This window comes from Tremella mesenterica (assembly GCF_000271645.1).
Source record: "Tremella mesenterica DSM 1558 unplaced genomic scaffold TREMEscaffold_3, whole genome shotgun sequence".
Lineage (NCBI taxonomy): Eukaryota > Fungi > Basidiomycota > Tremellomycetes > Tremellales > Tremellaceae > Tremella > Tremella mesenterica.
The window spans coordinates 802201-814771 of record NW_006711227.1 but is presented as its reverse complement, the minus strand read 5'-3'; the positions used below and the strand labels follow the sequence as shown (position 1 = coordinate 814771).

At 43.4% G+C, this 12571-nt stretch overlaps 3 protein-coding genes across 3 annotated transcripts; 2 read left to right on the top strand and 1 right to left on the bottom strand.

Annotated features, from left to right (window-relative positions):
- Positions 1-27: 27 nt before the first annotated feature.
- TREMEDRAFT_29252 (uncharacterized protein) lies at positions 28-968 on the bottom strand (the record flags this gene model as incomplete). The annotated part of the gene is made up of 5 exons (XM_007003218.1): positions 28-139; positions 332-418; positions 701-822; positions 872-893; positions 940-968. The coding sequence occupies 5 exons, from the start codon at positions 966-968 to the stop codon at positions 28-30; spliced, it is 372 nt and encodes a 123-aa protein (XP_007003280.1).
- Positions 969-1662: 694 nt separating this feature from the next.
- TREMEDRAFT_43253 (uncharacterized protein) lies at positions 1663-5509 on the top strand (the record flags this gene model as incomplete). Its single annotated transcript, XM_007003291.1, has 12 exons — positions 1663-2240; positions 2386-2436; positions 2558-2788; positions 2852-3098; positions 3254-3457; positions 3607-3930; positions 4063-4115; positions 4159-4193; positions 4342-4420; positions 4692-4777; positions 5068-5159; positions 5347-5509. The coding sequence occupies 12 exons, from the start codon at positions 1663-1665 to the stop codon at positions 5395-5397; spliced, it is 2031 nt and encodes a 676-aa protein (XP_007003353.1). The 3' UTR covers positions 5398-5509.
- A 4659-nt stretch (positions 5510-10168) lies between these two features.
- Positions 10169-12514, top strand: TREMEDRAFT_73506 (uncharacterized protein). Its single transcript, XM_007003690.1, has 6 exons — positions 10169-10252; positions 10586-10701; positions 11109-11417; positions 11622-11720; positions 11767-12077; positions 12121-12514. Exons 3-6 carry the CDS (start codon positions 11304-11306, stop codon positions 12350-12352), a joined length of 756 nt encoding a protein of 251 aa, XP_007003752.1. The 5' UTR covers positions 10169-10252; positions 10586-10701; positions 11109-11303; the 3' UTR covers positions 12353-12514.
- The last annotated feature ends 57 nt before the right edge of the window (positions 12515-12571 follow it).

The window sequence follows — 12571 nt, the reverse complement described above, 5'->3', positions numbered from 1 at the left end:
GAATGGCTAGAGGAGAGGAAAGAATTATTATCGCACTTTCACATTTGGATCCCTGAATAAATGTTTGCAATGAACACAAACGTAGAATAAAGTCATATTGGTCGTCACGCGTAAAGCTTGATCTTGGTAGAAGACGGCACTACGAGTCAGCTTGAGAAATTCTGAGATTCTCCCTGTACGTCTTGGGAAAGCATGTTGCCTGGTGCCGGGTGAAACATATGTTTGACAGATATCCCAACCTTCCTCATCATTCAATTCACGAGATTAGTCAAAAGTTCCTGTGGGAAGATTTGAATGGGTCATGAAGTGTGGGGCGAAAGCTCTTACTAACCCATTTTTTTGACAATGAGGACATTGTATATTTGATCTTTGTAAAGTTGGATCATTATCCAAATCTCGAATTTCACCAGCTTGTTCTCTATTCAATTAACAATGTAACACGTTTATCTCTCTCTGTCTTTCTCATGTGTTTCAAAATCCAACCATTATGAAACTTTTCCCAATCTGGCAATGAAATTCTATAAACACCGTTCGTCCTTTCGAAACCATCAAGACCTTGATTCAGATGGTCCAATGATCAAAATCATCAAGACCTTGATTCAGAGTTACGAATGACCAATAATACTGTGCAAGAGAGGAGTGACAATGAAGAAAAGAAAAGAAAATGTGAGTCATGAAAAGTAAAGAAGGAAGTGCTCACCTGGCAACTGTCAACAGATCATTTTTATATACACAAGGAGCGAAACCCGGTTCCGGTATGGCATTCTCGGTATATTGACAGTTCCTACACATGTAAAGTAATACATGTGCGTTATTATCTGACTATTGTAAAATCAGCTATGTGTTGTAATTGAGACAGTGTGAGACGGACACGAGGGTAGAGTAGATTATTACTGAATGTCAGCTGTTCCTTTTTGAAGAACTAGTCCAGCAACTAACCAATCACCACAGAATCGTAGAGCTGCCATGGTTTCTTCCTTCTTTCGTCTTCAACCTTTTCTATTCTCTCTCTTTGAAAAGTAGTGCAGGGATGCGGAGTTTTGCCGTAGAAAGATGGAGGTGGCAAGGAAGAAAGGACGGGATTGAGTAAGTCGGTTTTAGAGGAGGAAGTGGGATTTAAATCATCCCCCCGGACAAGAGATGACAGTTAGGCGCTGGGTAGGGGTGTACGCACGCTTTGTTGTAAGTAGTCTTGGTAGCGAACATGCATGATCGTTACCCTTGATCTCAACTAGGAAATGGTTTGTCATTGTCAAGTGATCCAAATCTATGCATTATGACCCTGCGAATGATGATCTAAACTTACCCAAGTATGTGTGGAAACCTTGAAGTGTTCAAGTTTCAAGGTTTTCTCTCCGTGTCCCGTGTGCCGTGGTACGAGTTGGCGGATTGGCAAGTGGCGGTGTCAAAAAGGAACACATTCTTGATCTGCCTGCCTGTCATTCATCCCCCAGCCCATCCCAGCCCATCCCCCCCTCCTCCCTGCCCCCCCCTCCTCCCATCACCCAATCTCCCGACCCCCTTGTTCATCCCCAATTCCTTTTTCATCCCTTCCTTGTTCCTATCCTGGTTCACTCCGCTTGCACTTGACACCTATAATATTCTTTTTTCTTTCCTACCTCATCTCCTCTACGTCAACTCTCACATTCAAATATATCGACCATGCCACCCGTCTCATTGCTCAAAATTCCCATTCCAAGAAAATTCATAGTCCTTGGTCTTTCCATAATCTCATTATTCCTTTTCCTTCACACTTTCGTTCCTCGTTCATTACCACCAGCCCTTACTCCTCATATACCTCATCATGAACCTGACGCGTCATATTTCTCCCCATCTAAATGGCTTCCACCCATCTTCAATCCAAACGCCCCTGATCGACCGGTCGAATTCGATGAAGATGGTCAATGTCTTTTTCTCTCACCTTTCGACGCTCTGTCCATAGCCGAAAAGAAAAGAGCCGAATCTCTTATTTTGGAAACGGTCTCTTCAGGTGTGGTACGTTCACGTCCACCGCCTAGTGGAACGGACTCCGATCCGGATTTCGATGATGAGTTCAGTGAAGCTAGTAATGATACCAGGATCATGCCTCAAGGATTGACACATCCTATCATTGGGTTATTAAGGGATGGAGAAAGGAAATGGAAGGAAAGAATGGAAAGACAAAGTAAAACTTTGGAACAGGCTGTTCAAGTTTATATTGATAAATGGGGAAGACAACCTCCTAAGGGGTTTGATCATTGGTGAGTAACCCATCTTCGTACTAAATCTCACCCGTACATACCTTAAAGGGATTGATAATGTATTGAGAAACCACCTCGCACTTAAGGAGAAAGTGGTCGGATGCAGATATGAAGTGGGGGAATCGAGGAATGTATTGATGATCAGGTGGACATTTGCTCAAAATAAAAACGTACTCCTTCCAGATGAATACGATGCGTGAGTTGTTCCCTTTTCTCTTTCTATAAAAATTTCTTCAGAATCGTTAGTTTGAATTGTTGGGACTTTAAATGTGCTGGGAAATGAAACAATGGGTACATGAGCTGATCAATCTTATCAGAATCATGAACTCTCTTCTCCCCTTCTACGCTCTTCCTATCGAAACGATGCAACAACGTCACGTCGAGGTTGAATCGATCCAAGAAACTTTCACTCTCATCGTGCATGAAAACAAGGTCGAGTTGCAATGGAACGACGATTATTCGAGGGATACATGGTGGGCAAGCAGACCCAGGGCGGATAGTCAAATCAACTTGATGGAAGAGTTTATCAACTTTTTACCCGATTTGAGGTTAGTAACCTAAACATGTGACTTGAGGAAGTGTATAGGGAGTGGTAAATTGACAAAAAATAGAGCAACCTTCACTATACACGATCAACCTTCCATTCTTCTCGATTATAGTCGTCGAATGGAATTGATCACTGCCGCTCGTGAAAACAGAGTCTCCACACATCCCAATGAGGAAGATCGTTTCCAACAGGACTGGTACAAAGCTTGCGCACCTGATAGTCCACTCAATCAGGATGTGAAAGAGTTACCAGCGGCAGATACATTTATCAGTGCTCATGGCGCTGCCATGGACATTTGCGAACATCCTTCGGTGAGTTTCCCACCCCCAAGTCGTCTTTCTACTTCTGTCCCTCACCAAACCGATGTCAACTCACTACTTTCATCTATCAAGCGGGGATTTTTGGGTGACACTGTGAGAGGTTCAGCATATGGTGTGTCTTCAAGGAGTAGTTTCTGATGACTTAGTATATGGAAAACCACGGAATGTTACTCGAGGAGAAAACTATCGACACACATCCTAAACCTCATACCAAGCTGTTCCCACTTTTTGTCCCTTCCAAAACGACTTTGAACGGAGATATCCCTGTGACACCCATTGGGAGGGATGGACGTAGAGATGATGTTGGTCCTGATCCTGCATGGAATAGAAAGTCGGGGAAATTGTATTGGGTAGGTAACATTTTTCCTCCCAGTCGTTAAAGCTCCAAATCTTCTTGTTCCTTTCAATCACGACACGTCATACTTACATAATTCCATCTCTGTCACGCTCGAACGACCCGAGTCAATGAGTCAAATGAAATTTTGCCTAACGACGACAGCGCGGTCTTTCCACCGGACTCAACCACGATAAAGGTGCCGGTCATTTATGGCGTCAATCTCATCGTGAACGATTGCACTTTTTAGCTAATGATCGAACCGGTGCGAGAGAAGAGCTTCTTTCACCTATAGGATCTTCCGGTGAGGCGGAACTCACTCAATTACCTTTGAAAGAATTGGGAGAATATTATATGGATGTTAAACTTGCCGGAGGACATTGGCAATGTAATTGGGAAGATGGAACTTGTGATGAGATGGAGAAGGAAATTGATTTTGCCGAGAAAGATTCCGCTGAGAAGAGTAATGGATATAAATATGTTTTTGATGTGGGTTCAAACTTTTTCAATCCATTTCTACCTCTTTATAACCACCATACTTGTATCCTTCGGGCCATGATCAATGATCAGTATGTTGAAAACCCAGTTTGGATGATACTATGAATTTATGCTGATGTTTAGACCGATGGAAATGCTTGGAGCTCTCGTTTTCCTAGACTCATGGCCAGTCATAAGTGAGTTGACGTCCTAAATAGTAAATTATAGCTGATATGATAGTGTTGTCATCAAAGCTACGGTATTCCCAGAATGGAGTAAGTCCTCTCTTCCTCTCTTCCCCTATTCCTCTATATCTCTACTTTCCTATCTCCCTCGCACATCTCACACATCTTGCTGAAACGTACCGTTTAAGGTAATGATAAGTAGTAGAGGGACCGAGAAAAGCTCAAGCTTACATAATAGACACTCAATCGTTACCTGAATGGTACGCTTACGTCCCTTCGAAAATGGATTACTCAGATTTGTTTTCGATCATGACTTTGTATGTAATTTCCATTCTTCCTTCACACTTTATCCTTCATCTCTTCCTCTGTCATGATCACAAATCTTTCCCTCTTTTTTTCTCCTGATTACAAGTCTTCCCCACTCTTCTCACTCTTCCCAGAAGATTGTCCTAGGCTCCTCTCCCCCCCTCGTTCTCGTCATGCTCCACCAAGATTCTCATACCTCCGCGTCCCGGTCTTTGCCAGAGATTGAACAGCACTGTCCAACCTAGAGATAGTCAACAACGACATGATCTCCACTGACAATAGTTTCCGAGGTACACCATCTGGAAAAGGATCACATGATGAAGTAGCTAGAAGAATAGCTCTCAATGGTCAATGTTGGGTAGAAAGAAGTTTGTCCTTTTTTTTTCTCTTATATTCTCACGACTTATTCACACTACATCCTTACACTTTTTTCACACTACGTCTTCTCATTACATCCTTACACTTTTTTTCACACCACGTCTTTCCACTCTACTCATCCGTCACTTCCTTGGGATCGAATGTCAATGTTCAACCTAAAACCCAACGTAAACCGCTCTCACCAATTCCGCATCAATACATTTCATTTCGTATAGTCGATCTTCCCAAAACTACATATCGATTGATAAATATGATGGGAACCCCATTGGCTAACATACAGCATGGAGAAGAGAAGATTTAGAAGTATACATGTTCCGTCTTTATCTTGAATATGCTAGACTCATTTCTTCTGATCGTGATAATGGTAAAATGGTATGTTTACTTATGTTTTCTCCCCCTTGTTCCTTTTAGTTCCTTCACTTTCCTCCCCCCCCCCTTTCCTTTTCCTGACCCTTTCCGTTCTAATTCCAGCCATCTTGTTGATCTTCCCGTTCTGATTCAGTGACTTTCTTCACATATCATAAAGTCATTGTTGGTGAGCTGTTGTTGACACTAATAGGATTTCGTACTCCCTCTCAACCCTGATGTACCTATGCCGGATGAACCGTAATATCAAATTTGAGTTATATGACATTTTAGGGATCTATCAGTTGGTCAAAGGGATTTTTCTCATGTAGATCATTTTCTTACAGTTTGATATGCATTCATCAATGCATTTGGACATTTCTCATTCACTGTCGAGTTCCTTGTAGATCTTGTGGATCATCAAACGTCAAATCATAGTATGTCTACTTGACTTTCATCCTCCATGAATTTATCTTGGTCCCCCAGTCATCATCATAATTGCAAGTTTGTCTCTCCAATCAGTAAAGTATGATTGCAAGTTTGCCTCCTCCAATCAATAAAGTATGCCATACCGTAACTCACAACATCAAAGTTATCCCGATAAGAAAGATGCATCTAAAACAACATCAAAGTCCAAACAAAAAAATGCTAACAAGCTAAAATCTCGAAAAAAAAAGTAGATGCAGAATTTGATTCTCATTTCTCATTCCACAGATAAAATCATTTCACCTTCTTTCAAACACTTGATAAAATCTCTCCAAGCTTTCGCACCACCTTGAGGTAAACTTTCATTAGCCCAAGAAGTTTCTTTAGCCATTCCTAAAGTTTTCTCCGATCCGACTATTATCAAACATCTTTTAGCTCTTGTAATCCCAACGTTTAACCTACGCCAATCTGCTAAGAAACCAATATGACCCGAATGATTATTTCTAACAGTTGAAAAAATCATGATTTGTTTCTCACGACCTTCGAATCCATCAACGGTTTTGATTTCTATTTCTTGTACTTGTTTAGCTCTTTCTTCTCCTAATAAATCAGATAAAGCTGAAAGACGGGATTCGTCGTATTGTAGATATTGAGTGAGGATTCTGATTTGTGCAGTGTATGGAGAGATTATACCGATTTCTGATCCTTTGAGATCCTATTTGTTAGTTTGGACTAAAAGTACACTTGGAATGACTATCACTTTATTGCAGTTCATTTAGTGAAGATATGGCTTTTCACGAGGAAGCAAGTGATGGGTGTACAGATGAGTAGAAGGGGAGAAGGAAGCAACGGAGGGAAAGAAGATGGTATGGTGGGTAGAATAGTGTGAAAAGTGGGTCGTAGACTTATATTAGATGAGATGATAATAAGGGAAAAGCGGTATGAGAAGGTGATAGAGGATAAGAAGTATGAGAAGCAGAGAGGAGAGAGGTTGGCGGGGAAATAAATCCACTCACCGGATTACAATCCAATAAATCAGCCACTATATCAACCACCTTGACAGCATCACCATAATTTGCTAAACTTTGATTCTCAGGACTTTCAGGATGTCGATGATCGACAAAAGTCACATTCTTTCTACCCCCCTTTCCATCCGATACGAGGTAAGAAGTTTTAGGCGGTTTCAAATCTTCTCTCACTCGACCATCAGAAAGAACGGTACCGTCTTTCAAAGCAGAGTTGTAGAATGCTTGATTGGGAAAGGAAGAGATGGAGGGATGCATTCGGTATTGAGTGTCGAGCATGATGGATGGGACGTCTGAGTGTTAGTTTTGACGTCGACGTGTCATATCCCAGACGTGCAGGTGGTGAAGAATGAGGAGTACAGAGGCGAGTGAGGAAAATCACAGATGCGGGTGAGGCGAAGTGTAGAGATTGATGGGGTGAAGGGACAGAGGAGAATGTAAAGAGGGGTTTGTGACGGATGAGATGGAGGGAGGGACAGGATCAAGAAACGAGGGTCGACTAACTACGTTCATGAATTAATCTCTCAAACAAACTAGTTCCTAAACCTCCAGCCAGAGCTTGTGGAGAAACTATTACCGGCGGTAATTGTTTATGATCCCCTATAATGGCCACGTTTGAAGACTTATATCAGCTTTTCGTCTCTTCAATAACAATGTAACTCACCCCTTTCATTAGAGGAACAAGGGACAGAGGCTCTGTGGCCATACTAGCTTCGTCTAAAAAAACCATGGGAAAGTCTATTTGATGTAATCTAAAAGAAGCAGCCGAAAGACAAGTCGCACAGATCTGTGATATTACTACAAGACATTGTATCCGTAAGAGGAACCACATACCACATCAGCATCGGCTAAAACGTCTTGTCGCATTTGTAATTCCCATCCGTGCAGTTTACCAAATATTTCTTGTAGTTGTTGACCTCTTTTCTGAGCCGCCACTGGTGATCAGTCTAAGTATCCCTTGAACAGAGGTTTGGGATTGTGATGAAGGAGGGTGATGCGGTGGTGAAACGAAAACGACGAGTCATCACGTCAAGTGCCAGATGTACGTGTAGCGATGGGTAGGGGAGCAGACCCGAAGGAATGGACAAATATCAAAGAGAGTGGAGAGTGGGACGGTACATACTTGGATCTGCTATCTGATCAGGCTTTGAAGCAAACAATTCTTTCTTCTTTCTCTCCAATTCAACAACTTGATCATACAACGGATGTTCTTTCTCCATTTCACTCAGAGCGAATTTCTGCAGATCCTCTCTTATTCTCTCCTCCGTTCCCACTCTTATAGCTTTCAACCCATGATTCTGCAGTCCATCCAATAAGTTATCCACAGCAACATTCGTATGTGCACAGACGAGTATCGGGAACGGGACTTGCCAATGTGACTTCAACAATTTAATAGTTTCCACAATCACCCTGGTTTTGCCAGTTCCAGGAGGACCCTGAACCAAACTCAATCTTTCAGAAAGCATCATTGCTATAGCTCTGATCTGACTTGGATTCAACGGAATCTCGGGGTCACCTTCAATTTTCAATGGTTCTTTGCCATGATCGACACGATACCGTGTGGTCCAGCTTTTGATCAGGGCGTTTCGGGATAACAATGTGTCCGAAGTTTGATCCGTGTGTATGGACGGGACAGACGTCGCGTCTATATCATCCGGTTTCATCTCTTTTGTATCAGGGACTGGATTATGCGTTGCATTGATGGAAGAGGAAGAGGATTCGTATGGGGTGTAATCTTGTTGAAAAGCTCGTAAGATGAGATCACGGGTGGCACTACCTCGAAGGATGAATTCATCTTTATCGCGATGTCGTATGCTTTCCGAATGAGCCGCGGCGATATCATCTTCGAACTTGTTCTGGAAAGAATGAGTCGTACCGTCCGGATGTAGGTCGGTCGTAGTAGGAGGAAGAGGAAACCCTGCCATGTCTTGAGAAAAGGGGTCCAATACTAACGAATCCATTGCTTCCATTTGACGAACAAGTGCCCAATCACTCATACCTATGTCAAGTCTGTCCATCAGCATCATCTTCACTCCTTAGTAGATACCTTGAGATTGCTGCCTAGTCGAAATGCACTCACCGCCAATGCCCCTTCTCAAATTCTTCGATGGGCTGTGGAAAGACAACTCGAACATTACCAGCCGTCTGACTGTAGACCCTACCTCTCAGCCAAGCTCTATGTCCATCCGTGGGGATTTGATCCTTGGCAATGACAGCGTCGACAAAAGGGTCTGTACGGGATATGAAAATGATCGTCCCAGGTCTGTCATCAGCCACTCATCTTTCTCACATAGTAATCCTGCATCACAAACATTAGAATAACTTACGTAAATTTCCAAGCTTCCAATTTTCCTTTTGCACCAGCTGCTTCTCGGCCAGTCTTCGAAAATTGATACACCACTCCATCAACCTTCTTCCGCGGTGCGAAATACGTAGCTCCAAGGCGTTCTAACATGACTCCCTCTTCCCGAAGTCTGTGCATGGACCATTTTTCTAATCGTTGTAGGATAATTTTTTCTTGTTCTTGATACTCAGCCAATAACAATGGTGCAAAACTGATCTATCAGCTTTCCCAGCTGTGGATTCCACAAACAACTAACTGTTTCATATACCGTTTAACCTCGTCACTGAAGGGTGCACCAGGTTCAATCTCCGGAAAAGGTGCTTGTGTTCTTCTCGTGTGATGATCAGGAAACCAACGTTCTCCCTTTGCATGAGGTAATCGGGATAAAGATCGTTGTCGCCAATCAAACCTCGTCCGTCCATCTGGGGGCATTTGTCCAATGGGCAGTGGAGGTAGATTAAGCAGACGGGTACGTCTGTTATTCTTGCGCCGTTTGGTCTTCTCAGGTTCCTCGTATTCCGGTACTGGTGGAGCATCGGGAAGGGGATTACTCTCTAGGAGATCCGAGGGTTCGTAAACTTCTTCTATCACGTCTTGATCGGGAGCCCAGTAGAAATCCGAATCTTGCGGAATATATCCTTTAGAAATATTTTGAGGTGCCTTCTGTGCGGAAGATAAAGAACCCCTACGAGGTGGAGTAGGAAGAGGGGGTGGCGGTGGTGGATAAGGGGGTTGACCAAGATCGAAAGTGGAACCGTGAGGTAGAGGTTGAGCTTTTTTGTTCGAAGAAGAGTGTAATGATCGAATGGCTGATGCGTAGATAGAGGGGGGAAATGTCAGAATATGACGCGAAGCGGTATGAGAAGTCACATAGTTTCTGAGTAGTAGGGAGCAGGTTGGGACTTCGATAGCCCCAGAGAAAGGGCAGATGGGGAAACCCCGAAGGGTAGGGATATGAACAGATCGACGCAGGTTGGGCAGATGTGATCGGATGACGACTGAGCGATCAACCGTGCAATTTGATAAGCTGAGATGTGAGTAGTGAATGGAGCGAGTGAAGTGATGGATTCAGACACAAGGACGAGGTTTGTCTAAACATGAGAGAACAAGAGAGAAGAAAGAAAGTGGAAAGAATGATGGAACATTGACCCCTGACGAAATTTCAATTGGCTGAATTTGAGTGAGTGGACGTTGACGTGCATCAAAGTGGCAAAATCAATTTGACTTTTCTCTTGGATTCCAGCACATGCTGCTCCCTTTACGAGGTACTTAGTAAGTAGAGTACCTTGCTGAGTATGATCAGTACCATGGTACCAGTAATATCTGTAAGTCTTGTGCCTCTGATATCTTTCCATACATCATTAAGTGATCCACCTGAAAAACGTTACCGTTACATCCCTTCAGAAGAGATCATCGGGAGACGCACACCGTTTATCTTCAAACCTCGTCTCCTTCTCCGTGAAATCCGTATCTATGGTATTCTCATCAACATCCCCAAACCATCCAGATTTCCCAAACATGAACACATCCCATTCCATCTTCAACCTCAGATCACTCAATTCACTCATAGCGCTCTCTACCGTCTTCCACGGGTCTGAAAGTTTTGATATATCTTTGGTCGCTAGGATGTTGGCGCATGTCCTCAGACCTGACAACAGACTATCAATCGAAGTCAGGAATGTATCTTTTCGAACCGTCAAATCCAGTAATTCAACTCTAGTAGAAGCGATTGTCTTATTCGACATATTCGACTGATTCGCTGTGGATTGCTTCTGTTCGTTTGTCTCTTCTTGACCATCGTGATCTTCTGACCCTCCCATTTGACCTGGAGATGGAGATATTTCCAAGAGATGGGTTTTGATACACCATTCTCGAAAAAGACGGATATAACCAGCTGACTCATCTTTCGTATCTGTGATCAACTTGGTCCATTCGGCAACTGTACGATTAGTTTTATTCTCAGGAGACGCCATAATGAGTACGAGTACTTAACACAAATAACAACCCCACCGTCATCTCTGTTTTTGAGAGAATCACAGATTATGACATCCTTTGGGATTTTGAAACGTCAATATCCTTTTCTCCCTTCTGTCACCAATGGTCCTGCTGCCTTAGAATCTCAAACGTGATCTTTCAAACATTTGGACAGTTGAATGGATCCTTTCAAGGACTGACGATTAGGACACCCGGGGGTGAACGAAACACCATACTTTGTCCTCTCCCCTTCCCCCTTCTGCTCAACTTTCAGACATCCTCGTTGATTCTCACTCTCACTAGAACGTCCAGGGGTTGAAAGGAAGAAGAAGCAGATGTGATTTGAACGATACAAATCCTATACTTTGAACTTCGACTGCGACTTTATCTTCTTTCGGTAACATGCGAACTTTTGGGTGTTTGGTAAGATGGTCTTTGGCCTTATTCGCGTTGGTGAGGGCGGATACGAACAGTTCATGTGGAGATGAATGTATTTCTCAGCTACGAACGAATTTGGTACGTGTTTTTTCTTCTCTCCTCGTTATTCCAAATAGTCACTCGCCACTTATTTGTCACTCCCAAATCCTCTCTCTCTCCCTTCATGGGTCTTCGACTATCCATTACCCTGGACAATAGTCCTCTTCGAATGGACTTATCAATAGGATGGTAGTCGTTTGCGAGATGCACCCATGCACCCATTGATCGTTGGCTAATGAACAGCCTCGATACGGATGCGACACTTCCGATACTGCCTGTCTATGTCGTAACACTATCCTCATGCCGGAACTTCGAGCATGTACTATCGAAATCTGTCACGAGGTCATTATCTTTCGCGCTGTTACATACTATGAAAGCTGATGTACAGCCACAAGCATGGGATGATGCTTTCACATATATCGACAACCTATGCGCATCCGTAGGGGTTGAAACCAATGTTGGCTATTACCCTTCTTCCTCTTCATCCTCCTCCTCCTCCTTGGTATCATTATCAACATCTTCTCGAGCGTCTGGAAGCTCTACATCGAGACCTTCATGGGCTACACCATCAGTGGTTAATCCCGGTGGACCAATCAATACAACTCTCTCGTCCTCTCTTTCTTCGTCCTCCTCCTCGACTTCATCTACCACTTCTTCCTCCCTTTCTTCTTGGTCTTCCACCAATACAGACACATATCAGTGAGTGATTTCGATATCAAATAATTATAAAGTTGATAGAAAGGACCGGCGACGACGCTCCTACTACCATCTCCGCCCCTAGTATGTCAGAGACGAGTAGCAGCGAGACGGTAACACCTCTCGCTATACCCACAGCTCCCACTGGGTCCAGTTTGAGACATTCTAGTTCGCGTACTTCCAGTAGGACTTCCAGCACAGCGGGAGGGACGATTCCCACAGCGTTAGCGGGGATTGGATGGGTTGCAATTGTGGCTGGGGCAGCGGCGGTATTGTAACTGGTCGTAGTCAGGTTCAGTAGTACAGTAGTAGTATACCGGGAGTTTATAGCGGATTATGGTCGAAGCTGGACTTCTACTGTACATTCATGTCGCTGTCAGTGACTATATAAAGTAAGTTGTTAAAATGTCTTGGCATGCAAAAAAGGGGGTAACATTTTCACTCGAGGCATGCCAGGCACAAGGTTGAAACACAGGGGTGAAAAATCACAAACTTCT

Bases quoted from the DNA above. Each gene is read 5' to 3' on its own strand.
- TREMEDRAFT_73506 (XM_007003690.1), top strand. From the start codon at position 11,304: ATGCGAACTTTTGGGTGTTTGGTAAGATGGTCTTTGGCCTTATTCGCG. The intron at 11,418-11,621 runs GTACGTGTTTTT...GCTAATGAACAG, and splicing joins CTCAGCTACGAACGAATTTG to CCTCGATACGGATGCGACAC. The intron at 11,721-11,766 runs GTCATTATCTTT...GCTGATGTACAG, and splicing joins CTATCGAAATCTGTCACGAG to CCACAAGCATGGGATGATGC.